The sequence below is a fragment of the Ixodes scapularis genome, unplaced genomic scaffold (genome assembly GCF_016920785.2).
Source record: "Ixodes scapularis isolate PalLabHiFi unplaced genomic scaffold, ASM1692078v2 PGA_scaffold4__175_contigs__length_147842914, whole genome shotgun sequence".
Lineage (NCBI taxonomy): Eukaryota > Metazoa > Arthropoda > Arachnida > Ixodida > Ixodidae > Ixodes > Ixodes scapularis.
Window position 1 is genome coordinate 108,253,246 of NW_024609879.1, and position 27,983 is coordinate 108,281,228.

A 27,983-nucleotide genomic window follows, 5' to 3' on the forward strand; every position below is an offset into this window, starting at 1 on the left:
GAAATCAGCCCAACTCCTTCAGTGTGGTCCAGAGGCTTTTTCGGCGAAAAGCAGCCAAGATGAATAGCCAACGCTCCGACCGGCGTGGGTGGCTCAAACTTGAAGCTAACCGAACACAACCAAACTCAAGAAAAGCAGCTATCGAACCTTTCCATTCACTTGACTGCAACATTGATGTTCCCTCCAGTATCAGTTACCAAGCAGTCGTCACTTTGAATGTGATTCGAGACAGACAAGAAATCAAAAAGTTTTTCCGTGATTCCTCCCCATCCAAGAAATCGAAAGCACGCGACCGTGTGCTGTGGAGTAAACGGGCTTTCAAACACGTAATAGAAAAAAACAATCTACTGAGGCTTCACCACACTAATGATCACTCTAATGATCACTTAAGAAATATTCGGACCTTCGTCAAATTACATTGTTCGCCACCGCGCCGACAACACGTCTCCGCGAAAGCCACCAGAGACGCGGAGGGGCGCGGAGCGACCTGGACCGGCTGGTTCCCGGTTTTCCCGCTTGGCGGCGTCCGTTTTGCTGGAGTCGCGAATACAGGTTTTTCTGGATCTTCCAGTGTCGATTCCTACAACGATGCAACCAGTCAGAACGAAGCGCCAACCCAGACAGACGCCTTGATAAAGTTCTATAAGTCAAGGGGTTTCGAAGTCGATTTTGTGCCACTAACAGGTTCACTGGGCTCGAATTAGAGAAATGAACACCTACGCAGCGCTTGCATTCAATTCCGGTTTCGCAACGTGCTAACGTCTAGAATGTATAGGCCTCGAATCCTCAGCTTAGGAGTATCTTCAACATGTTCCTTCATCAGTAAATAGAAAGCCGCCATTGGTATGGCACATATGCCATTTTTCAGATGGTGATGATAGTGATCGAAGTGGCCAGACTGAATTTCGGGAAGGGTCTATTCGGAGGTTTTTCGGTTTTCCCCGATTTGGATCAAATGTTACGGGTTTATCAGCATTAAAAAGAAACACAGAAACAAACAAACGCGATACCTATAATTATACAGCATCCATTGCTTTGCCATTCTGACTTCACACCTCTGCAATGGCGCTGATGCCGGCGTGGCGCGTGCTCGGACGAATTACATCACGCGATTGTGGTTTCTGCGCACGCGCAATGCGCACACCTACAAACAAACAAAGCCACGATTTTTTTAACGTGTTGTTTTGTAAAGCGTTCCATGACATAAAAGTAAAGTAGAAAGTGAACAGGGTTCCAACTCGGTTGACAACCCGTCTTGCAAAGAAAGTTCTAGAGCACTTTCTGTATGGTGCCTGGAACATCTCTCCGACTGTTGCGTTTACGGCGTCCAAAAAGGTGGTCCCTCGATTTCCGCCTGATGACGTCACAGAATGCTGTCGCCGGTCGCGATCCTGGCGGCGTCCCAACAGCTGTGGTGGATGTGGCAGACGCCTGTCCTGCTAAAGGTCGCTCTCCAGTGTGACAGTCCACGGAAGGTTCGGCAGCCAGAAGTTGGGACGCCGAGACGACAGCGACACTCGCGTTCAATTCTGCTACTCGCAGCTCCTCCTTAACGTTTCTACGACCAACCGTCAGGATCGCGACATGCAACGGCATGACACTTTGGCTTCTGTGACGTAATTTGTTGCCACTCCAGGACCACTTTGGATGTATATGGGCAGAAAAGGACGCTAAACACTAAACAAAAACACCAGTCGAAGACGCGCTCCAGGCATGATGGTTTCTGTATCTTCCGTTTATAAGCTGCAAGTCTACAGAAAAGAAAAAAGAAGAAAAGAAGAGCAACTCGCCATGGTCGTTTTGTTTGTGTCAGGCACCGAAGTTTTCTCTTGAAGTGAAGTTTCCTCCACACTCTGCTATGGTCAAAAACTGCATTAAAAAGATGAAGTGTTCTTGATTGCTAGCAGTCACACGTAACTCGGAAAAAAAAGAAGTAATCAATTAGAATTACAATTACTCTCGTTTATAACAAGAGTTCCCTTAGGTTACTTGATTAGTCGAGACAAAAAAGTAAATGGCCGTTACTTGAAAAAAGTAAGCGTTACTTTTCCAATGAGTACTTGAAACTTTCAAGACGACAGAGTTTACTGCCTGTTTGAAAACGGGTCTTCCGTATCTGTCCATCGTTGGATTAGAATCACCGAATTATAAGCTACTTATCTCTTTAACCAACAAAATTTTGGTAAAGTATGCATCTCCTTCTTAGTGAGCGCGTTGGTAATGATGTAGGTTTAGAAAGAGTTATACACGTAAAAACAGGGGACGGGACAACACATCTTTCATGTGTTGTCCCGTAGATGTGTTGTCCCGTCCCCTGTTTTTACGTGTATAACTCTTTCTAAACCTATATGCATCTCCCTGTCGGATATTTGGTTCGAGGATTCCGTCCTAGGACCACCGAAAAAACAAGGTTATACAACCTTGTTTTTCCGGTTTTTGTTTTCACTGCATTGTTGGCCTGACATATGCTAAGTTCTGTTTTGCAAACTGCTGTATAGATTGTTCCTTGTTTACTATTGTATAATAGCCGCTGTCGCTAATTAGATCAATCGGGGGCACAGACCTCGTCAAGCCACACCCCAGTGGCTTTTTGTCTGTGCTCCCGACATCACCATCCTTGTACATGTGGTGTCAAATAAATTTGATTTGATTTGATTTGAAACGCGTGCACGAAAAAAGGGCGCCTTTAGGAACGGAAGAGGGGGAAAAAAGTAACGGTTGGAGTAATTTTAGTACTCCCAAAAGTAATGAGATTACTCTTGCGATTAGTTCCTAATAAATGTAATCCAACGATTACAACATTATTCGGGACAGTAATCGCTTACGACGAATTTGATTGCTTGTGGTGATGAGTGCCGTAGTCTGATTGCTATACTTCGTTTCAGCTTCGGTCCGAGCGCGGCCGATGTTATGAGCCGAAGGGCCAATTAGAGAGCGCAAAAAGCGCAGCGTCATGGCGTGCTCTCTGCGCTTGATAGGACTGCCCGGCGGAGGAGCGCGCACAGAGAGACTGCGAATACCGGCTGGTCCTATCAACTGCAGAGAGCACCCCATAACGTTGTGCCTCTTTCGCGGGTTGATTGGCCCTTCGGCTCATAACATCGGCCGCGCTCGGACCGAAGCTGAAACGAAGTATAGAGACGTTGCGCGTAAAACACCACGGTGATCGTGTTTTGTGAACTTTGTGAATCATGACGATCGGCAGTTGCGTCGGCTCTGCACAACGTTACTAGATTACCTCAGTTGTGGAACTTCCGCGTAAGGGGGTGCCCCCCTCACTCACTTCAATCTGCCTGCCGTCGTTCGAAGCGCCATCTAGATTTTCATTTCATAACTGTGCGTTCCAAAGAGCAGAGCTGAAGCGCCATCTAGACGCCGTGCTTCGAAACATACATATCCTGATTCCCATAGAATACACTGCAGTTACCAAAGCAGCCGTCCAGCGGCGCGTCGTGGGGAGTGAGGGGGGGGGGGGGGGTACTGTTCGTGCATGCAGCGTCTGTGAGCAGTTCCGTAACTGAGCTAATCTAATAACTTTGGCTCTGCACAAGCACCATGAGCTAATGACGTCACGAGCACGATACGCAATGCGCTTCTCGCTGGCCGACTTTAATGCGAGGGGTAAAGCGCTCGCGCTCACGTCATTTCGCCTTCAGGAGACACTGACAGGGTATTTATGTTAAGGTTTTTATTTGTACATGACATATATGAGAGCTCAACTACCCAGAACACAATTTGCGGCTCGAAATTCGTTTTCTCTCCGCCCGAAAACCGCCGATCGAGAACTGACCGGTTCGAGTCGCGCTCACTCTCTTCTTCGTGGTCACGTGCAATTTCTTTTTTTATGGTTTAGGCACAACCACTAAAAATATTAATCATAGTCGCGGGTGATCGAAGGCACACATTCAATACTAGAAATTGACAAAAAAATATGTCATCCATTTTTTTTGTGGCCTCAAAAAAAATGCAAATACGTTGATTAAAAAAAAAAAAGTGGCCCAGCCACGTGACTTCCGGTAACTTTCTCCTCCTCTAAATATATCCCCATTCCTCTCCTCTCTCCTCCCCCCCCCCCCCCCCCCCCCCCCCCCCCCCCCGTCCAGCTTCGGTTTCAAGAAGATGCGTTTTTTGACCTTATTAAAAATGTACGTGACGCTGTAGCAAAATATTGATTGGGCAGTCTTCTAACGCCATAATAAATCACCTGACAAAAACAGGGGGGGGTGGTGTCAGTGTCTGTCCTTTTAACTCCAGACGGAATCGACGCTACGATCTTATGGAACCAATAAGACTACGTCGAAAACGCACCATCGTGGTGCGCTTTTGACGCATGACGAACATGACGAATACACACGACGAACACCCTCATAGTGCTCGTCATGTGTCTGTACGTTGTTTAGCATCGCTGAACCAATCATAAAGAAAAAAGGCCCCGTGACTTTCGCTTTCGATGCTGCATGATTTATCTCATTAATCTTGTAGCGTCGGCTGTGTCTGGACTTAAGCTGAAACAAAGTATAGTGACCTAGCCTCGGTGAAGTCATTGAAGTGGAAACGGGTCAGGGTGGCAATTCCATTTAGGTCTGCTGTGGACGGTTGTACTGCACTGGCTAAGTTGCTCATCTACAGCGAGTGACTCGTCGCAACTTTGAAATGGCTGACCAACTACACGCTGTATAAATATTCACACAACCCCAATTATTAATATTGACGCCGGGCACGGAGAACTTGGACGGAAGAACGTTTTTACCGAAAGTCTAAGGATCCGAAGCAGCACCGGGCACAACACTGCGAGCTAAGACACGTCGTTTGTCGCATGGCAGACGTTAAGAAATTTCTTGCAAACGTTCCTCCGACGAGTCTTTCCAAGTACGTTCCTATTCAAGAAACGAGAGTTTTCAAAGAAGAGGAACGAGGAGAGACAGGTACGTAGAATCCTGCCTGTCTGTCCTCGTCTGTCTTCGTTGAAAAGCTTTCGTTTCTGAGACACGTTTTCCCGGCCCCTTTGTTCGACGAGCTTCCATCGTATATCGCCATAATTGGATCTCCAAGTGCTCCGTAAGAAATCAGACGTACGGACATCTTTTGGAGTGCAGCGCGCGCCTCCCTCGTAAAAACATATACTGGCAGCGACCTTTATATGAAATACAGTATTTAAGGAGAGCTCGTTTAAGGGGGCAGTGCAGCGATATTCAGTAGGAATGTTTTTTTACTTTACACGAGCTTATTGGCACTACACTCCGTTCATCCTTAAGCTGAGACAAGAAACTCCGCCGCCGGCGCGAGCTCGCTGGCTTCCGCAGTTCTTTGGTTGCGCGTGCCTGCGCACTCGCGGTTTTATAAGCATGGGACCGAAAGCCGCGCAGAGGGCGGAGCATCTAGTCTCAAGTACACTCGCACCCAACGCCATTGATCCAAGACACTTTTGTGTTGCGGTGTTATTTCAAGAATAAAAGCGAGCGTTTTCTTTCAACCTCTTTTTCGCAAAACTTGATGACGTAGTTTGGAGGTTGCAGTGTCCCCCAGTGACGATATATATATAGCCTCCCAATGATGATATATGAATGCGGCTCATAGATTGAACCCGAGCATTGCGAGAGCTCACGATTCGGGCTCGCGATAATCAACAGCTCGACAAGCATTTGGGTAGTGGCTCGTGTTCCAATTGCTGTAATGTCGACAGTAGCCAAACTCTAACAATGTCTGGAATTGAGCGCATGTCCTGTGCCTTGCCAGCTCCAGCGAGTGGCTATGATCAACATAGGTGGCATATAATCGGTTAGACATCACGTGGCCTCTCGATCTGGCTGCGAGTTGAGGGGGTGAACGCTTCCCGTTTTTCTTTAATTCTTTGTTTACGACTGCCTGTACACAGGGAGACAAACTAACGCGTGTTTTGTGAGTTATAAACGACAGGGATTCGTTCTAAGTGATGTCTACGTGAAGTAGAAACATCGTTACACCGCCCCTTTAATACTGTCTAGAAGTCCTTAAACAGTCGCTTCGGGGATTGAACATGTTTTTTAATTGACGTCAAGCGATCTCACGTCACGCGACGTCACGGTGTGGTGCCATTTGGGGCCATAACGTGTGGTCGGTTTGCCTTGCTGCATACCCGACCCGGAGGAATAACACGGAGCCAACGGTTTCAACAACAAGAAACTACATTTAATGGGACATCGACGAGACGATTAACATTGATACCACCGGCGCCTGAGTCCAGGCAGCGACTCCCTGTGCGCCGCCCCTGATGCGCCTTATCAAGGCGGCGCACGCGATGTGCGCGTGGCTGGCGTGACGTCGCCGCCACGCGGGAAAAGTTCGGCACCCTTGCCTCGCAGTCGGGCAACTGGGCTGGGGAGCCGCCAGGGTGCCCACAAACGTCACGTGGACTAATGTCACGTGACAGTGTGGCATAACACCTTGACGTCACAATATCAAGTCCTGTCACGCGACGTAGGTTATTTAGTCACGTGACGTCACTGCGCCACGTGACGTGACACCTTAACTCTGTGGCACGTAGCCTGACATCACGCGACGACGTTGTCACGCTATGTACTTCATGGTGTTAAGTCGAGGTCTAACGTAAAGTCAATTGCTTTTCATACACCAATTGAATTCTCGAGCTAAATTTAGCGCGAAAACGCTCCCGCGTGATCAACAGCGTGTAACGTGTGACCCAAATTATTGCATAATCACGTACCGGTCTAATTTCCCAGGTATGTTTAGCGAGAAAAGGCACGGACAAGAGGGCGGAAAAAAATGTCTGGGTGTAGGGTGTTCCGATAAAAAGCGTTGCATGCTTTGAAATAAACGACACAAGATAAGTAAAAAGAGAATGAAGATTGAAAATGTCCGAGATGGCATGGCCGTAGAAAAAGCGTTGAACTCCTGCGACTCCAGCGAACGATGTTGTCGACGTCCTTTTACGGCGTTATATGTTGACCACTTATACGACTATGGACATTTCTTTGCGATCACAAATAGGCGGCTGTCTTTGTGTTAAAAGGCACGAAGCCATTGGCTCGCCAAGTGACCTCAACGCGGCGGAGCGAAAGTACAGTGGTGACTAAAATCAAGGGTCGGATAGAGTTTAAATCTGACCAAATTATTTAGTCTAGAGCAAAAAAAAAAAAAAAAAAAAAATACCGGGTGGCGCAAGTTACTGCCTGATTCAAAGGGAATAGCCATCATGCATGCACCAGGGCCGTATATGTCGAGGGTTTGGCCATTCGAGACCGTTTTATCGTGGGTAGCGCCATTTTGAGAGCGAGAGAGAAAAGGGGAAAGGGCTACCGGAGCTTTCCCCCTTTCTGATTGTGTAGAAAGAGTGGAAGTCCCGGATGAGAGGCCTGGCCGGTGTTGGGCGTCTGCAGTGCCCCAACTTCGTTCGCGCTTTCTTCTACGTTTCAAACTCCCAAACTTAATTAGAGCCATGGTCTTTGATGGCGACAGTCCCCCGGTCATCGGGACACCATTGCTGGGTGATAGGGTGCACGAATAACGACAGAAAGCGTCGAATAATGTCCGAGGGCTTATATGTAGCTTGCATGGAATCCGGCAAGGCAAGTACGGCTGGAATGTTTTTGTGCTCCATTGCTTTCCGCATGACTGGAAATGATGAACCATTTATACATTTTTGCTTGCAATGGGCCTATTTCAACGGAGCCGCTTTTAGTTGTAATCAACAAGCGATACACGAAACGGGAACCTCAATTAACTTTGTAAACGCCCGGAGCTGCTACATATCGTCTTGCTGTGCTGTTTTTATCTTCGTGTCCCTGTTCTTATATTTCCTTATGAATGAACGACGAAGACGCTCTCGATGTACTTCTATCGAACCGCAGAAAGCCTCGAAGCAGCCACGAATTATTTTACTATTTGATGCAATATTTTGGGTACTCACCTCCAATTTCTATAGCTGGCACGTTCGCTGCCGCTGTTCCCCCCGTCGCCACACTGGCGGGTGCCATGACTCAAACAAAGAAACGTGCACAATGGGCTTGAAAACGCAGATCGCAACACAAGAGACGTTCCCTGCAGCGACTATCAAGCGCCTCAAAGCGCCTTAGTCGACGGAAACAACCCACCAGCGGCACTCCAAGGAGCGCTTTTGCCGGCTTACAAAAAAATGAAACGAGTTTTAATTGAAAGTCATTCAATTGAATAGAAACTCAATTGAAACTCATTGATCATTTTTGTAAGGGGCGCTCTCTTGTATCGGGCAAAAGATCGCAATTAAAAAAAGAAAACGAAGAAAAAAACCAATAAACTACGTTTAACAATTTCCAGCCTCACCCGGCGGCGGAAATAAGCCTTGAACTAAGAAGTGTCGTAGATGATAAAATCGATTCAGTCACAACTGCAAATTATCACTATTAAGATAAATTCAGTTACGAAATTTTACAAGCTGAAACAGCAGTTATCATGAGAAAACTCGCACGCACATTGCGAGCGTACCCCATGTTGATCGGTGGTACAGCGTTCGGTGCGCGCTCCATTCACGAAATGTTCCGAGCGAAGTCGAGAGGATGGCGTTGAGGAAACGCCTTTTCGGTTTACGGACGCAATCCACTGCCCCCGGAGACAGGGGTCATGTGAAAAGCGATGAAGCTCAAAGACATTGCAGGCGCTCTCGCCTTGCTGGATTCCTTGCAAGCTACATATGTCCTCGGACAGTATTCTATGCTTTCTGTTTTTATTCGTGCGCCCTATGACCCAGCAATGGTGTCCCGATGACCGGGGGACTGTTGCCATTGTAGCCTCTGGCTCTAATTAAGTTTGCGAGTTTAAAGCAGAAAAAAAAGCGCGAACAAAGTTCGCGCACAGCAGGCACCCAACACCGGCGAAGCCTCTCATCCGGGACTTTCACTCTTTCTACACAATCAGAAAGGGGGAAAGCGCCGGTAGCCCTTTCCCCTTTTCTCTCTCGCCCTCTTTCAGTAAAACGGTCTTTAGGAAACGAATGATGAGGCGCTATTGGCCGAAAGCGGGCTGGGCGTCTTCCAGAGAGTCTTAGGAAATTCAAATGTGACCAACCAGAAGCCGGAAATAATACCCTGGCGGTGGTCGCGAGAAACAAACCTGATAAGTGCATCGGAGTAACTCTCGGTGACTGAAAATATGGTACACGTGATGTTTCAATCACGCTCATCCAAAATGATGGTGGAAGAGTGCGACTAGCGGAACGATCAACATAATCCTTGCGCCAAGCGCCGAGGGCAGGGAATCTTCCGTCCGAGCGGTCACACTCTGTCCGTGCAAAACAGAGTTGAGTAGCGCATTCGTTTCTTACATCTTTCTGCATGATCATGATGAAAACAACACATGAACTCTATTTTCAACCACAAAGAGTTACTACACTTCACCCTTACGCACTTATTAAAACCATATACGAAACATAGACCTTTGATCAGAACTGTTTCTCGCTACCACCGCTAGGGGATTCTTTTCGGCTTCTGGTTGGTCAAGAGAGCATGCCAAGCCCTCTTTCCGAGTCTGCCGCACGCCCTGGCTCTGCCCGCGCCTCCCATTGACCAAACTCTCTACATATACGGCTCTTGCATGCACTGATCCATCCATCCGTTTATTCGCATCAAGAATTCAAGCCGAGCAGGCGCGATCAACATGCAGTTCTAAGCGAAGGTTCGAAACACACACACACACGCACGCACGCACACACACACACACGCTTACGTAAAGTGTGCGCACGCGGACGCACGCACGCACGCACGCAAAAGATTTGACTGAAGTGTTCGGCAAATCTGACGGCCGAAAGTTGCATCGCGGCTCTCAGTACATTAGCACGGGGATGTTAAGTACGGCGTGATTGTACATAATGGCGGACGATTGCGCCATGTCTTCTCCTGCAATTCGTTAAAAAAAAAAAAAAAAACCGCTTCGTTTTTTTTTGATGGCGGCCGGGCTTTTTCGCCATTTTTTTTGTGGTGGCGCTGCACACTTTAGGGCCAATTCTCTCGGGAGCGCTTTCCGTTCGCGGGAGGACATTGTTTGCCGGCGGGCGCGTCTTTCTGTGAGTCGAGAAGCTGAGGGAGAGGAGGAGAGGAGAGGGGACGGTCAGAACGCCGAGCTCTGAATATAAGGGTTAGAAGGTAGACCTAAAGCTAGCCTCCTTTGTCTCCACTGCCGTAGCCTCCTATATTGTCTAACTTTAGGAATATTTACTGATTTTTCTATAGCCTTTGACCGGTTGAGTCATTAAATTCGGTTGAAAAAAAATATTCTTATGAAATTTTAGGGCATTCCCTGTCTCCAATAGAAATCTACTTGAGCTTCGGGCAGCAAAGTGTTGAAATAAACGGATATTCTTCAATGCTGAAAACAGTTCTGACAGGAGTACCTCAAGGTAGTGCCTTGGGGCCATTGCTGTTTAATCTATTTATAAAGGATGTAGTTACTATTGCAAGTGATGCCTCATTTGTCATTTATGCAGATGATACCCGTATATTTCTTCAGGAAAAAAAAAACATTGATAGTTTAATTACCGGTGCAATATACGCCTAGAAAAACTTAGTTGGTAGACTGTTTCCAATTCCCTAAAAATGAATGAAAGTAAAACAAATGCAATTATCTTCAGACCAAAAGCTACAGTGTGCAGCGCCACCACAAAATTAAGGATGAATTTCTCGGAGGTTAAATTTGTAGCTACTGTTAAAACATTAGGCGTGATTTTTCACGAACATATGTTATGGGACTCCGCATGTTCGAAACATTACTCTCAAACTTTCAAGTATCATAGGTGCTTTATATAAGCATCCTATATATTACCAATTCGTGTAAAGCTTTTAATTTACAATGCATTATTTAATTCACGTATATCATACTGCCATCTAGTTTGGGGAACTACGGCGCGTACTAACTTTAATAAATAGTTTTTGCTGAAGAAAAACGCAATTTGTATCGTAACTAATGAGTCGTTTTGCGCACATACTGAACGTCTTTTCTGTAAACACAAGGTAAAGAAAATCAAAGCATATTTTAAATATAAGCTAGAAACAATGTACATGGCATCACTTAAATTTCCTGATAGTCCATTACGGCAAATTTCCAAATTAACTAACCAAAATATTGCATATAAAATGCTCAGCGACGGATCCTTGAGAGATTCCACGAACTACCTACAGGCTTCAGATGATTCAGCACGCACTTCCAACAGTATTGATTTTTTTTACAAAGAACAGGGCGTCTGCATAGAAAATCTAAATAAGAAGATATTGCACAATGCATTATCCTCCTAATAACATAATTCTCGGTGTGGTACAGTATTGTACACGTTCCTCTAAAAAAAGAACGAAAGCTCGTTCCTCGTTCCTTCTAAGTTTTGGAACCCGTCCCCGTTACAAGTTCCATATGTATAAAAAGGAACTCGTTCCCGTTACAGTTAAAAAAATGAAACTATCGTTACAAATACGTTACATATGTATTTAGCTCATTACCACATTTAGTTAGAATAAGCAAAGTTTCCTTTTTTTTTATATATCACATGAAATGAGAACATACGAGTTTGAATGCTGTGATAGAAGGGCACGATGAAAAGAAAACAAGCGGATGCAGGGTTTCATTTGTTGATATATTCAATTTTACAAATCTCAGCTTTTAACTATATTTATGCTTGTGGTGGACGATTCAGACGAGCCAAATGTACTGTTACCCCCCATTGCACGAGCTTTAACAACTAACTACTTCACGCATTTTAATATAAAAAAGTCCCTTGTTCGAACGTAACAGCAGTTGTCGATGTTGCCATCCGCGAGACGAGCAGGTGAAGGAGACGGTAGGGCTTTTGGAAAGTCAGTCTTGAAAAGTACAAGTCTTTCTTTGTGAAGGTTGGATATGTTGTTCAGTTTGAACGTGGCAGACAAGGGGAGAGGGAATAAAGTTTAATTTTGTGTATCTTTTAAGTGACCAATCTTCGGGATACAAGGGTGCGTTCACTGTCTGGTATCCTGTTCTTTTGTTGTAACTGTAGGTCTTTTTGTGGAAGTTCAGTGACGGCTGTAGGCAGCCTTAGCTTCCTGGGTGTATCAGGATTCGGGGAAGCAAAGAAAGTAGCTGAGTTTGAAACATTCCTCTTTTTGTGTCTTTTCCCTCGACCAAAACGTTTTGCTTTTTGTACCGCAGTCTCGGGCACTCAAAAAAGAATCAATATTCACTCGCCCTGCTGCACCCGACTGTTACCAAACGAGGCCCACACAAAATAAACTCTAAGATAAGTAACCTAAAAGTTAACGAGATCCTGCTCTTCGCAAAGATATTGTTGTTTTTTATACTCTTAGAGTTTCCCTTTTAAAAATAAAGCAAAGATTACCCCACTGGACAAAAAAAGAACGCCATTCCTTTTTCCATTCCAATAAAAATGTAACGAGTTTCTGTTCCAGTTCCACTGATGCAAAATGGAACGGCGGCGTTCCTTCGTTCCTTCTAAAAGGAACGCGTTTCAGGAACGCCGTTCCGTACAACACTGGTGTGGTGTATGTATGTTCTGTTTCTTTTTTGTTTTGTTTCAAATAATGTAATTATATCCCGCTGACCAATCTGCCTGTAGGGGGCAGGGGCTTCGTCAACCTGCACTTCAGTAGCTTCTTCTCCTGCCTCCATCGCCCATTTTATATCATGGGAGTAAATAAATTGAATTGAAAATTGAATATACTGACAAAGCCTGGCAGATCGCGACGAGAAGCTGCCGCCGAAATGGGAAAGGCAGACAACGGATGAGAGGAGAGCCACGTGACTGGCGCCCAGCCGCGGCGAAACGCCGAAACGCACTTCTCCCGAGCGAACGAGTGTGTTTCGGGTCCTCGCCGCTGCATAAGCTGTGCGCTGACGTCCAGGTTCCCCGAGAAATGACTCTTTGTTGCTCTGTGCTACCAGATCCTCGCGCTCCCAATCTGCGACCGGGCACTCTATGGCTCCGTCGTCGAACTGCCAGACTTTGTGAGTATAGAGGAGGCTATGGTAGTGCACTTGTCGAACGCATTCGAATGCGAAAGCCAAACGCCAGACGCCGGCGTTCCGCCGCTTTTTTTTTTCCACAAAATTTTTGTCGGTGCAATTTATGCAACGGTGCTTCTATAAAGCCACTAAATGAGCTACGCTAGAGTATCGGCATTCTGTGCCCCGGTATGGTTGTGGGCGCCGCCATCTTGGTGCTTAGTGCACAGCAGACGCAACTGCCGATCATCATGATTCAAAAGTGCGACTTCCTCAGTATCAGATTCGGTGTTAGGAAGCTCGTGCAATATTGCGTTGCTTTGTCGCGAACTCTGTAAACATTTGTGGAGGACGGAAAAGCGTAGTTTGTGATTTCAGATAAAGTTTCAGATAACTGGCAACCATAATTTTAAGCCCCAATATGGATAACTGTCATTACACTGAAGCGTGCTAATTATAGACGTTTCCGAGCTATTAGACAAATAAAAAAATATATGAGCTAGGACAATGGGAAGGACAATTTCCTTGCTCATTGTCATGCTCGTTGCACTTATTTGACGAATCAAAAAATGATACAGTCAGGGGGCTGTTTTGTATGTGACGAGATAGACATTTAATGTGCTGAGCGTTTTTGGAAAATGTAATATTACTTTCCCTTAAAATATGTTTTGCAGAGTTATGCGAAGGCCTCTTTTCGAAGAGCAAATACTGGCAGCAAATGGCTTCGATACATTTATTCGCCCAAATTGCTTAATAGGTTCGCTTCAAACGTGACCACTTCTGGTTTCGGTGGTTGTACACCTTAAACGCTGGAAAGTGTAATAACTTGAACAACAATTCTTTACGTGGAGGCACATCAGTGAGTTGTTGTAGAGGCGTGTACTCACTGACAACTCAAGAAATTCAGGGCGTGGTTAGTCCGAGCATCTCGTTATTCTTTCGCAGCCCAATCAGAACCCGGAAAAGCGAATGAAGGCTCATTCACGCGGGAGCGTTTCCTCGCGTTTTCTTACGGGTGCTTCTTAAATCTGGCAGCGACCATAGTGTTCGACTGCCTGTCCGGCTCAAAAATGAGATCTAAGCATTAGGACGGGAGACGTTAACCCTTTGTACGACTGCAGATGCCAAATTTGCGGTATACAACAATTCTTTGCTTATGCGGAGCGGAAGTTCGTCTGCTTCTTTTGCGGGGGTTGTGGTGACGTCAGAACGCCTATCTCTGGTTGGCTCCAATTGAAAGATAGTGGGTAGACCCCTAGGCAGCTTGCTTTAAGCTCTACCCACTATCCTTAAATCAGGGCCAATCAGAGCTCGGCGTCTTTCTGACGTCACCACAACCCCCGCAAAAGAAGCAGACGAACTTGCGCTTCGCATAGGCTTGCCGACGAATTCGAGTGCTGTTGCTGCCCAAGCTCTTAGTGCACGTTACGAGCTCAACAGTGTGGTGTACACGGTAAGAACTGCAGAGCGTTCGCCGAGCTTCGTAGTAGAGACGCACCGCGGACACTAATACGTCGTGCAAAAACGTCAGTCTGCCGGCACTCTCAGAGGCCGTATTTTTTCCTCGTACGACGACCTTGTCACATTGTCCGTACGAAAACTGTCCTTCGTTCGAAGCATACGTATGTAAGAAGCAAGCATTCTTCGACAAATGCTTGAGGCCTGTTCGCAGATAATTCGCTCATCGTGCCCCCAGCGAACGCCTTGTTTTTTGTATACGACGAATGAAATAGTTTGACTGTGGGTTTAGAGTGTATTGGCGTATGCCTGCGCTATGTGTGAGAATCGTATTAGAGAGAGAGTTTTAGTATCGCGTACAGGAGAAAAGGCGACCACAATGTGTGCTTGCCTTAGCCTCGCGTGATGCACGCTGCGCATGCGCGTCGTCTCCATGCATGCGCCAATCCAAGACGCAGTTTGGGCTGCCGTCCACGCGCAGTGTGAAAAACGGGACGCTAACGCAAATGCATGGTGCTTGCGCTTGCGCGTATACGCGATGTCAGGAACTCGCTATGAATAGAGAGTTTTAGAGAACCGTTTTTGCGCATCCGATACTGTATACGCGATGGGCCGTCCGGTATAAAATGCGCATGTGCAGTACCTACCGGAGGGCTCATCCTACCGTATCGGGTGCGCAAAACGTTGTAGAGCCCATCCATGCACTTCACGTCAGGATGGACGACCAGCGAAGCTGTTATCTTTACGAATTTACGACAACTTTACGACAACTATTCGATTTACGTATGACTGCAATGAAGACACGTACATGACTTCGTTGTCTAATCGTGTCTATTTAACTCTTAGTGACTAAAGTGATCATTGCCTTATGGTGACTACGGTAAACCGCCATTGTATTTTGACTTCGGATACGTTCTTACTAAACGTGAGGTCTATACACGCTCTGTTGTTGCTCGTTGGTATGCGTATAGGTGTTGGTATGCGACTATTGTAGGTTTTACAGCGACTTGGACTCTTTATCAGCAAGGCTGATAAAGAGCCCAAGTCTCTTTATCAGCATCGCGCAAGCGGAAGAAAAGAAGGTTAGAACTGCGCATTCTGCCCTCAGCCTCGTCACAGCGCACTCTTAGCTAAGACAAGTCGGTGACCGTAGATGATAACAAGGGATCAGGACCTCACAACCTAATAATTCTAAGAAAGGCTGAGTCACGCGGGTTGCCCCCTCTTTTTATTTATACTTGCCACGACCAGTCGGAACGAAGGAGCGCCATTTAAACCGAAGTTTTTTTGTTAACATCCATGGACGCATGTTTTTTTTTTCTCCAGATCCTAGCACATAACAGCTTCGCTATAAAACGGTCCCCTAAAACTCTCTTACTGCTGGATGTCGCTTCGCCGTCCCAGCGGGATCGACTTGCGCGCCCCCGCAACCTCGAAGGCAGCCAAAGAAGGCGATAGCGGTAGTGCAGCGAGCAGTATATGCCGCGGGGGGTTTTGACCCTTCCTCTTTCTGGCCCAGACCCCACGCACACAAACGGCGAAGCGCGCATGTAACGCTGCTATTCTTAGACGGCGCACTTCCCTTTGTCGTCTCTGTTGACGGAGCCAGTCTGTGGCGGCTCTTAGCTCACGGGCTGGCCTCATGGCCGCGGGCAAGACGCGCGACAAACACAGCGGGAGGGAAGTCTGAAAGCCCGGGTATTTACCCCGTGTCCGTTAACGAGAATAGGGAAGTGTTGCGATTGGTCGCGAGCCTCGAGCCACCCCATAAGCGACGACTCAGAGTAGCGACAATTCGGCCAGCTTGGCGCTTAAAATAATAATAATAATAATAATAATAATAATAATAATAATAATAATAATACTTTATTTCTGGTGCTTAAAGGTCTTCAAGGTATCGTTTAGGGACTGCCAAAATCCTAGGCTTGTAGGACTGATCCCAACGAAATTTTTATAAAGAAGCACACGCAATGTAAAAACAAAACAAAACAAAAAACATCAACAAAGAAGCTATAAAAAGTCAGAGACGCTACAAGGTAAATTTCGTTAGATAAGAATTGTAATTAATGAACAATTATTATAATGAGAACAAACAAATACTTTTTCGCCCACAATGCGCGAAGAAACGAAAGCTATAGGTGCAGCACGGTCGCACAGTGCGCGTGGAGTGGTGCTGGCACGTACCTGGGGATGGAGGTGCGACGCGGTTCATTCTCGTGCCGTCGTGGTTGGCGTCGTGGACGCCACTGATGACCGCCACCAGTGCTCGGTGAACCGCGAAGTGGGTAAACGGGGTAGAAGTTTCTAAAACCACCCAACATGACGCGTAGCAACTGGACACTGCCAAAGTGGGATTTCGCATAACGCGAGTATAGTGTTTGAAAACAAGTCTTTGAAGCAGACGACACGGAAGACTCTCCTTCCGCCGCGTCGTTACTGGCGGGCTGCCTAGGCTCCCCTCTCTTCTCACTCCGCGCTGTGGAGCCGACGGAAAAACCCGGCTTCCCTGGCGTCGCGCCGAGAGCGGGGAGAAGGGTTTTTCCATAGCGGCGACTACACCCCACAAGGTCGAAATCGCTGCAAATCGTCGTCCGTAAAGTTATCGCTTCAATATTGCTTTAATAATAATAATAATAATAAAACTAAATTAAAATTTTTTTTTTACTGCCAGTAAACAATTACGATGGTATTCTGTTAGTGCACCAACAAAAAAAAAAAAAGAGAAATGGGAACAAGTATTAGAACTATCATTGATTGCACCGCACTGCACCAAGCACCAAATTGGCGGCACCCGCAAAAAAAAAAAAAAAAATGGAAATGGAGTTTTGATATCTAAGCGTATCTTATTTATACCTTAGTTCTACACGGGCACGCTTAACTGGTTACGGTCTACCATAGTTACCACACAATATAATCTCGGGCAACGTTCTGTGGCTATGCAGTCGCAGCTTTGAGAGCACACGCGCTCGTGCACCTTGAGGGCCCATCAAAGCTGTGCACGCGCACTCTTCACTTCTCGTGAAATAGCTGTCCGACAGTGAACTCTTCTGCAAAAAAGGCTCCTGTGCGCTGCCATTTTGAGCGATGCTGGCGCCGCGTAACGTGTCCGCCATGTTGGGGTGCGCTAGGGTCACGCCATTGGGGTGCGCGAGGGCAAGATGGCGGCGTCTTTGCATCGCCGACAACGTTGATCGCCGACGTCCAGCGTTAGCGACGCACTTACTGTTTCGGAATGCGGGGGAAGGTATCCGCACAAAATTGTAGCATCAAATATTGTAGAAGGGTGCATGTTTAAGGGTTTGAGCAGACTTTATAACGATCGCAGCTTCTGTTTCAGTACAATGTACGGTAGTTTCAGCACGCCGAGGAAGCTATGGGAGCTGCCGCGAGCGCAGCCGTCGTTGAGGCAATGGCCATGCGGCTTCTGGCACATTCTGATAAGCGTTTTGGGACTTTAGATATTCCTTTTTAAAATAATGTTTCGATGTCCTACTGGTTTAGGTATTTCATTTATTTTTAGCGCTCTTTCGCGGTTGACGACAACACCTGTATGTTCTATAATTATTTTTTTAGTTTCTTTCTGTTGGTGTACACTTCAACAAGAGACGCCTGGCAACATTGTATGACAAGCAGCGGACGTCTTGGCTAGAGGGTAGGTCCGCCTCACCTCAGCGCGGGGTTCGAGGATAAGCCGGGATCCCACTTGCAAAGTGTGGTAACTGTGGTTGAGCGTAACTGGAGTTATGGCTGACCTAACTTCGGTTAAGGTTGCCGGTGTAAGTCGGGTACTAGTGGCCCTACTCGAGCCCAGCCTCCCAATGGGTCCATATATGAAAACAAACAAACAAACAAAGATCTGTCGCCGTTGTCGATTTGCATTCATAGACCAACATGGTTGCTTACAAACAAGCCGGCGTTCGCCTGTTTTAGCCCCGCGCCGACAGCAGCACCACTGCAGGAGCAGGACATATCAGCGCAGCTCGCTGGCGTATATATCGCTTGCGCATGACGTCAGATCAGCGGCCATTGTGGTGGTCTTGCTGCTGAGCGCGTACCTTCTGAAGCATATTTTTTTTTAGTCCCAGATTTTTTTTTTCAGCAAGAACAAGTTTAGGAATGAACACTAGAGTGTACAGTGTGAGGCCGTCAGAACATCTGACAAGCCTTGACAAAGTTAGAACTCTAACCATAAGTACCTGAGATTGGGCACGAGAACGTAGTTTCGCAAAATGCTTTACACGTTCTTTTTTTTTCTTCTCAGAGCACAAAACAGAGGTGGAGAAATTTTAAGAATAGTGCTAAAACGGCCGTGCATTTTCAATTTACTACATATATCGGATGTTTGTTGCCTGCAGACGGGTTTGCGAGCTCGCTCTAAGTACTCAGCATTAATATATTTTGTTGAAAATATTACTCGTTGCGATTATCCCGCTCGTCGGCAGACTCCAATAGGGCATTCTCAGCATGTTTGCGTTCAGCAAGCCACCCGGATACGAGCTTGCAAACCGTACAGGTTGGCTGGTGTATATACGACATAAGAAATTCACGGCCGCCGTTTTTGTTTCATTTTTAATATTTCACCCCCTTTAAGTTGAGCTCTAAAAGAACACGAGACAAAATTTCTCGCGAAACCACATCCGCGTGCCCAATTTCAGGTATGCACGTTTGGAATTCGAAATTTTGAGAGGCGCGCTAAATGTGCTGATCTTTACCGTCTCACCCAGTACTCTCATGACGAATTACTAACCTAAAACGCCCGCTCCGCCCTTTTTTTTTTTGCGTCTGCAGTTCCCTAAAGCTTCATTTTCTCCCGACGTGTGAGAGTCGTGTTGCATTCCTAGTCCAGACTACAGCGCCATCAACAACTGGCAGGTACGTCGAAAAAGCACGAATGAGTGTTTCAGCAATTTCTAGATAATTAGGAACCGCCGCAGTTAGGTTCAGTGTTTATTCCAGGTTTCTTTCAAGAATACATTTTCCAGAATCGTCTCACTTAAGCACATGTGTGCTTGTGTGTGAGAACGGGCAGTCCAACTCTACAAGTCTCTCCCCCCCCCCCCCCCCCCAAACGCATTACTACAGGAAAAAAAAAAAGAAACAACAAGAATAAAACAAAAACTAAATTTCAAGAACCCGTGGGGTGTCGTACTGTGGCTCAATAATCATGAACACTTCGCGGATTGAACTTTGCGTCGTGCAATCATATCCGTTACATTCATCCCGCGTAAAAAGAAGAAACACCGCATGCAGCAGTAACCAAAAACGACAAGTAACGCTGAACACGAAAAATGTCTATACGAGCGAAAAACAAAAAATAATGAAAAATATATACATATGTAAAAAAGATACCGTAGACGTTGCTCGTGAATTCCGATAATGAAACGCAAAAGCAACAAGAAAATATTCGAAACTAAATGTTCAACAGCAAAGTCACTACACAAAAACCAACACAAGTAGCGGCCATAACTAATCCCCAAGGTCGCTGCTTGTGTTGGTTTCGAAGTCGATTACGGGTTGAACTAACCATACTCGACAATGGCTCTTTTTATTTTCATTTTTTTACAGCGAAACTGTATACCTCTACCAGCCAAGGAAGTTTTCGTGTCGTTGGCGTTGTAAGCAAAAACCTCCAGGCGAACCGTTGAAGGCAAGACATCATATCTCCTTTGAAATCAGCTCAGTATCCGTTTTGATAAAAAACCCACAAAAGAAGCATCAAAACCACATGATGGATGATAAGGCGCGTTTGAACAATAGGAACACCCTCCCACGCGTTCCAGTAAAGATTGGGTTTGCAGCTGCTTCGAAAGGGGTTGACGTCATTCAAAGCCCTCGTGTGAAGTGCAAACCGCATAATGCATGATAACGGCGCCATGCGAACAATTCGAAGCACGTAGTGATGTCACTAGCCTTCCTTATATAAAAGAAGAACCCGCCTATACCCCGTCGAGACGCAGCGGATGCTACGAGCTATCTTAGCCAATCCCGTTCTGTGGGCGTGGCCTGTGATACGCTTTCCGCACGTCGCTGTGACCCATCTCTAAGGTCACGTGACACCAGACTTGCACGTAACGCGTTACAAGTAATGGATTACTTGTAATGGATTACATTTTACTGAATTTTGTAACGCTTCAAATACTTCCTTTAAGGAGTAACAATCCTAGTAATTGAATTACTTTTTGCTATAATCGCTTCCAAAATTACCCATTACAAGTTTTATAAATTTCTTCTTTTTTTTTTGGGGGGGGGGGGGGCGGTGGGGGGAGGGGTTAGATGTGGTGGGGTCACTCAGCTCTAGACAACGGCCAATTTGTTTTTTGTTTCGAAACGACTAAGCACGGCACCTTGGGGATTAGTAGGCCACTTCACTATGCTTCGTTTCCTGGGTTCATTTTTTTTGTACACCGGAGACTACGTCTAGGTATGAAAAATTACTATTTACCTTATGCAGCCTCTCGTGAGTAATGTATTCAAACAGCGCTCTTTTTACTTTACTCTATTCATCTTTTCCCGAGAGGGATTGTGTGTGTTGGCGTCGCTCACTCAGCTCTAAGCAAAAACTGTCAAGGCTTTTTTTTCTTTCTTTTTTTCGGAACAACTGAGCGCCAGACCCCAAGGATTATGCTACCGTAATAAGAAAAGTTGAATGAAAAGTAACGTGGGAAGTAATCGATTACTTTAGAGTAATTTTCTGATTACTTTTTCGAGGCTGTAATTGTAATTGTAGTCCGTTACTTTTTTTCAGTAACGTGTACAAGTCTGCGTGACCCTCACACGGCCTCCGATTGGCCTCCGATGGCTCGTAACATCCGCTGCGCTCAAACGTAAGGTGAAAGGAAGTATAGCAACTGATTTCATTGTTACTGCAGCACCGCGATGAATAGGCCACGGATGGTTAGGACTCCCGAGGAGCAGCGTGTATACTAGGAGCGGCAGAAGGGTAAAGAAACGGCAACGCGACCAGCGGCGGCGTGCTGCGACCGGCGGCGGCATTTCGTATAGACGCTTTACACACGCGCCAGAATACAGCCGCCATTGCTGACCTTCTCTTGCTTTACCGAGATACCGAGCCACTAAAATTGGTGTGGACGAGCCTCCATAAAGGCCAATGCTGGGGAGCAAGACAGAATAATGTCTAAGATGTCAGTAACCTGGCCTGCTATGGTAATAATGAAGTGAAGTAAACGTGATAAGGGGGAACAAAAACTAAAGGTCAGTTATGGCGGCGCCCAGGCACAGCTGCTGCAAAGCGTCTATAGTGCAGTAGGCAATCGTTGCAGGTGATACCACAGCTTCGCTCACCAACCACCTTCACAGCGTGGATGGGAGCCCCAATTTTATTTTACAACAATTTAGGTTATTGGTTTGACTTCAAGAAACAGAAACGTGCATCCGCCTTACCAGGCGATTTTTTAATGTAACTAAAATAGGGATGAAATAATAACTAATGTAAAGAGGAAACAAGAAGCGCGCTTTATTTCCAACGTTTAGTATGCCGTTTATTTTATCTTGTATCTTATCATTTATATGATTCTGTTTCATTGCACTTATCGCGTGATCGTTTAAATTTGTAGTGTTCATATATATTTATTTGGGTGAGTACGCGTCGTTCAATTCTTTAATAATAGTGTACATATTTTTTGATTAGAGTTAATTTATCGCAGATTCTATCTATTTTTTCTTTTAAGTTTTAAGTAGCTGGCCACAGAATATTGGACCAAACTCTTCACTTCATCAGATAAAAGTTGAATTAAACAAGCACTGACTTCCATATGGTTTCTTACAGCTTATAAGAAATGCGGGGCGTGGCAAGTTTCATGCATCAAGTTATTACCTCGCAGCCAATCAGATTGTGTCTTTATTCGATAAAAACGCAATGAAACCAATCACGGAGCAAGAAGCGTGAAGATCTGTCCGTGACTCTAAAGCCGGGGTCACGCTTCTCGTGCATCATACAAACGACAGTCTGCAAACACGAGACACCACGATGTGTCTCGCTACAGTTGAGCGGAGAGATAGCGTTCGGCGATGCGTATAGTGTGTAAATGTAAACCGTGCGCATATTTTTTTTTAACCCCTTGTACAGTATACAAATGACTCTGCAGACATATTCGAAGTGTATCCATGTGTATGAAGCAGGGCATGCTTCGATTATGCTTTTGAGGCACGTCCGCGAAAACTTCCCTCATTACACCTGCAATCGAACACCGCGCCTTTTGAATACGATGCATGTATACAAGAAGCGTGACTGCGGCTTAAGAGCAAATCGGAGAGAATCCGGCAATTCGCTGGCCCTTACGGTGGTACACGGACGATCCGCTTATTTCGCGCGTCGCGTGTAACGTATGTAGATATATGCATACTCACTGTCTGCCCCCGGCGCAACCCCATCTCGGAAGAAGAAAAGAGACTTCTTCGTCAGAAGAGTGCAAAGAGTTGCGTGCTGTTCGAAACTGCGGCGCCTTACCGCAACAGGTGGTAGCTTTTCCGCGCCTCGCCACACGACGCATCGACTGGGCAGCGTGGCGAAATGCCAAGGCCGCTACGTTGGCATTTTTCCTTTTTTTTTTAGCGCTTTGTTTTTTGTCTCTTGTTTACTCGTCGAATCAATATTGAGAGCTGTCTTTTTCGCGAAAACCATGGTAGCACACGCCCGACTAGGTCCCGCTTCTTTTTTTGTCTGTTTTATTGTTGCGTTCGTAGCCGCCTGGCTTTTAGCGGCACGCGAGCGGAGCGTAGAGCACAGTGTTGTCAGCAGCGTGCAATTAATCGAAATGTGTTAAATGTCATTCTGGCGGAGGGATTGGGGCTTTCAGACAAATGCTGCGAAGATATATACCGGGTGTTTCGGCGACGGTTTTCAAAATTCTTTAAAAATAGGTAAAAAAAAAAAAAAAAGAAACTCTTTACGGGAACAAAATGCCAGCCACGGCGGACGTCAGGAACTGCAAAACACATACTAATTAGCTAAATAATGAACAAAAATGTATTAATTAACTTTTTATTAATTAACTTTTTTAAGTGGTGAAAATAAACACATGATTTTAACGAGAACCTCGCTAAGCATCTTTCCGGAAAGGGGTAGGGGGGGTAGGGGAGGCAGGATCCGTGGCCGTGATGGGCTTGCGTGAAGCGAAATCTCGCGCCGCAGAACCCAGGAATCCTCGGTTCAATCCACACCCCTGCCCATTTCGATCTCGATAAGCATCGAACCGGGGAGCGCTCCGGCATCACTACTGCGTGGTGCACGTTAAAGACCCCCAGGCTAGCCGTTTTTACTGCACTGGCTAAATTGCTCATCTACAGCTTAGACACCAGACGTCCATTGAAGCTGACTAACTTCCGCCTGTATAAACATACACACAGCATTATTAAGCATTTTCAAGCACCACAAAATCAGCTTCTTTTAAAGTATATAATATAAGGCAAACACAACGTCTTATGGCGTCCAAAAAAAACCTCTAAGTTTGGACGCGTTGCATCTTTGTGCCAGCGGTCCTGCCCCTGGTGGCCAAGACGTGCAGCACACGCGCGCAATACTCCTCTCTATTTTGCGAGGGAGGCTGGGCGGTGGGTTTGCGGCTAACGACAGAAGGAACGGTCTGCAAATGACGAAGCACAAAATGCGACTATACTTTGTGTCAGCTTAAGTCCTGACGCAACCGACGCTACGAGCTAATCGGACCAAACAAGCAGAGTAAAAAGTGCGTCACTGGGACTTTTCTGTTTATGATTAGTTCAACAATGATGGAACACGTACACAAAAAATGACGAACAGCAGGATGGTGCTCTTTTGACGCTGCCCCGAACAACGAGCGAGTGAAACATCGTGTTTATCGTTCCTGCGCTCATCGCATTCTTGATCGTGATCGTATTTCGAGCTTCGTCGATCGCTGAGATACCTTTTCCGCTCACTGGGACTGGCCGTCTCCGTGACCTGCGGAAAAGCGAACTGACCTGACTGTAACATACAAGGTGTTCTCGAGCGTTTTTTTTTTTCGGGCGTAAACAAACATTCGTATAAATAAACACACAAACCGAGTGCATTGAAACTTTTTCACAAAGGTGTCTTTAGGTGGTACATTTATAACACTCAAGCCATATAAGTGTAGGTTTCAGGAAATCGATATCACGCAACGTATACACTAATTCAGTTTAATCGCTTAAATGTGGCAGGAAACTGGCGTCACGTCACGTCACGTGGCCCATATACCTTGGGGGAAATCGACGGCACTCGGTTTTCCCACTAAATTTGGCGGGAAAATTCAGGTCTTGTGGCCAAAACATCAATTTAGTTTTCCCGCTAAATTTAGCGGGGAATCGACGTCACGTGACCTGTACACGAATTCAGTTACCCGCTAGCGGAAAAATTCACGTCTCGTGACCCAGACACCAATCTAGTTTTCCCGCTAAATTTAGCGGGAGAACTCTACGTCACGTGACCGTGACCTATAAACCATTCTTGTTTCCTCGCTAAATTCGACGGGAAAATATACCTCACGTGACCATACCAATTCCCTCACCGATTCCCTTGAATGTATTTCATGAATTATACGACTTTGAAGTTATTTACGTGTTTGCTTTATGTCGTGCCGTCTGGTGAGGAGCAGCGCCAACCAGATGGTTTTTGCCGTTTTTCTCTTCGTGCATAAGAAAACACAATTTTTTTGTTCTAAATTAAACTAAGTGTGGAGGCAAGCTGGTTCAATGCTGACATTGAAGCTTTGTGTTGTCCGTTCCAGTTTTTCTCCGCTCCTGGTCTACCATGTCCGTTCTTTTAGACTTAATTTTTTTTAAAGCCGATATACAATTTCGGTGTGATAAATGACCCAGCTAAAAACACCTTTGCGAAAAAGTTAGTCTCTCTTTTTCTCGGTTTCTTTTATACAATTTATTTTTCTTTGGCACCCGTGTAGCGTTCGAGAGCACCCTGTAGGGCGCATTGTTCACTCAGAAAGGGTCACATTATGAACTCCCGGCAACTGCAGCATGCGTAGCGAGTTTGTTTGAATTCCTGCCCCGTGTGTTGTCAAAATGGCGTCCCTTCTGCGGGAAACTAAAAAAAAAAAAAAAGAAGAAAAAACTCGCTCGGCACGAAATTGTATTTAGAAGCTTCCCTTTGAAGCGCTCGCCGCTGTCGATGTCGATTCGCTTGCCAACGCCAGGTATGGGCGCTGCGCGTGCGCAAAAACCAGATTTGTGTGAAAGAAAGGAAAGTGCGCGCATGCGTCGTACCGACAGCAGTGCCACGCATCTGCGAGACGTCAGACCCTCCGAGTTGTTGAGTGTAGATCTTTCCGAGAAAACCTCCAACCCAGTCTCTCAGCCCCAAAAAAGAAAAAAAAAAAGCCAGTCATGGGCCGTGAACATGCATGCTCGGCGTACAAAATATCACGTATACGAAGAGAGCCATACTCTGCACGCTCAGAACGTACTACTTTACAACCCTACAAACAAAGATGGCTGCACGCAGTTATGTAAAACGCTCCGTTATAAGGTTAGAACTGGAGACGCTCCGCCACACGCTAAACCCACGTCAAACCCCGCATCAAACAATATTGACGGTCGATATTTCTTCAAGTTTTTAGGTTACAGGTGGCGCAAGTTACCGCCCGTTATAAAAGGTGCAGCCGTTGATATCTATTCATATTCCCGTACATGGACACGAAGCCTATGGTTGGATCCGACTCCTTGCCGAACGCTGACGCAGCCCTCGTGTCCAATAGCTGCAAAGAGTTCGTGCCCGAACAATGGCGGACTCGGGATAATCGGAGCAGCGGCTACTCTCGTTTTCACGTCGACTACAAAATGGAAGCTTTGCGCATTGTTCATACGCCGCACAAAGTAGTCCTTACAAGATTTCGTTGTCGGAGGAAGGAGCGACGCTAATGGCATTTGAAACGTATACGTCATGATAAGATGACATGTATAGAATCTAAAAAAGAATGCACCTACATACTATATTTCAATTCCCCGCATAAAAGGGAGAAATTAATACTGGCTCCGCGACAAGCCGCACTTTATTATTATTATTATTTTTAATGAGGTGAAAACGAGTTTAGATGTCGCGCAAATTTAAAAAGGGTTTATTGCACAGGAGGCATAGCCGCCAAGTTTCATATATCTATGCAAAGAATCGCACCGAGGCGCAGATAGACCGTCACATTACCTTTGACATCGGCGATGTCACGTCGTCCCGTAGCATCGCCATCGGGCCTCCAAACTCAAGAACAAAGACACGCGGTTCAAACGCCCCCTTTGCACAAAGCGCACCAGACTGAACACTCCCCGAGATCGCGAGCTAGTTTTACTCCGAGCCGTGTTGTTTTGAAAGCGAAACAAAACGATCCTCCCATACTCCGCTCACCCCGAGGCTGACAGTGCAGTGGAAGCTACACGCTTGCTGGGCCAATCAGCAGCCTCCCTTTCGTCTCCCCCCCCGCGCCTGCGAGAAACCCGTGATCACGTGACAAAAAACAATAACAACTTATGACTGGATCAGCAAGCTCGTAGATTTCACTGCACTGTTAGCTTAGGAGTGCACGAAGTGTATGTAGGCGTGTCTTCCTTGCGTCAACGTCTTCTCTGCCGCAAGAGTTTTCTTCAACATACGGTTCAGTGGCATCTGCGTCTGTCTAGCGAAAGGAGACAACCGAGGCCGGGAATCCCCTCCTCGCCGGCCCTCGGTTATTTTTCTTTCCGCATATTTATTTGCTCTGGGTATATTTCAGGAACTCGGCAACGCTGTTTGTTGGCGTACGGTGTACGCGCCATTTTTATCCCGACGAAGATGAGTTTGTTGAGGGCAGGGGAATTGTTCGTTCGCTCCAATGACCTCGCCGTTCCTCATCCACGCTTCAAATGAGTTATTTTTTTCTTGAACGACAACGCCCTTTTGTAATTTCTGAAGCGCATGATCACTCCCTCGAGCTGCGTTTTCTGTAGCCACAGCTCGCTCGTGAATCTCTCAATAAAAATGCATCTCCAGCGTTTCGTCCCGCAGTTACGCCACACGGGCTAGAGCTGTAGCAGCTTCGTTAAATATTGAAGTGTCCATTTTTTTTTTGGTTTTTACATGTTGCATTGTTCTACAGAATTGCGCTCGAGTAATAACTTGTTTAAAAAGATGCCCAGAAGTTCATTTTTCTTATTCGCGTTTTTTCCCCTTATGAGTAATTTTAATGTGTAACTAGGATAGATGATGAAATTATTTCAGCCTCAGCAGCTTTTAAGCAAAAGTGTGAAAAAAATTGAATAGTGTCAGAAGACATGGGTTAGGTAACCATACTTGCTATACACGTCACCAAGAAAAAAGAAGTATAATTACAATAACACCCGGTCAACAAATATTTGACTAGGCTACTCTTCTTGATTATAAGTTGCATCAAGAAAGTGATGTCGGCTGTCGAGCGAGCCGTACATGGAAGGTTTGTTTTTATTGAAGTCACGAATAAAGGCCAGTTTTATAAGGCACACGTCATACTGCTTCCCTCTTCCTTTAGATTTTAGATTTGAGTTCAAACCCAAATCTTGCACAAAAAAAATATTAAAGAAAATAAATTAGTCGATAAGGT

The 27,983-nt window shown here is 45.9% G+C and overlaps 1 protein-coding gene across 1 annotated transcript in view; it reads right to left on the reverse strand.

Moving 5' to 3' along the window:
• LOC8028901 (5'-3' exonuclease PLD3) overlaps positions 1-26,677 on the reverse strand; it is an 83,698-nt gene extending 57,021 nt beyond the window's left edge. Inside the window, exon 1 of the mRNA XM_029972504.4 lies at positions 26,579-26,677. Coding sequence (XP_029828364.2) covers positions 26,579-26,620 — 42 coding nt within the window. The 5' untranslated portion in view covers positions 26,621-26,677. The remainder of the gene's footprint in view (positions 1-26,578) is intronic.
• Between the last annotated feature and the right edge of the window lie 1,306 nt (positions 26,678-27,983).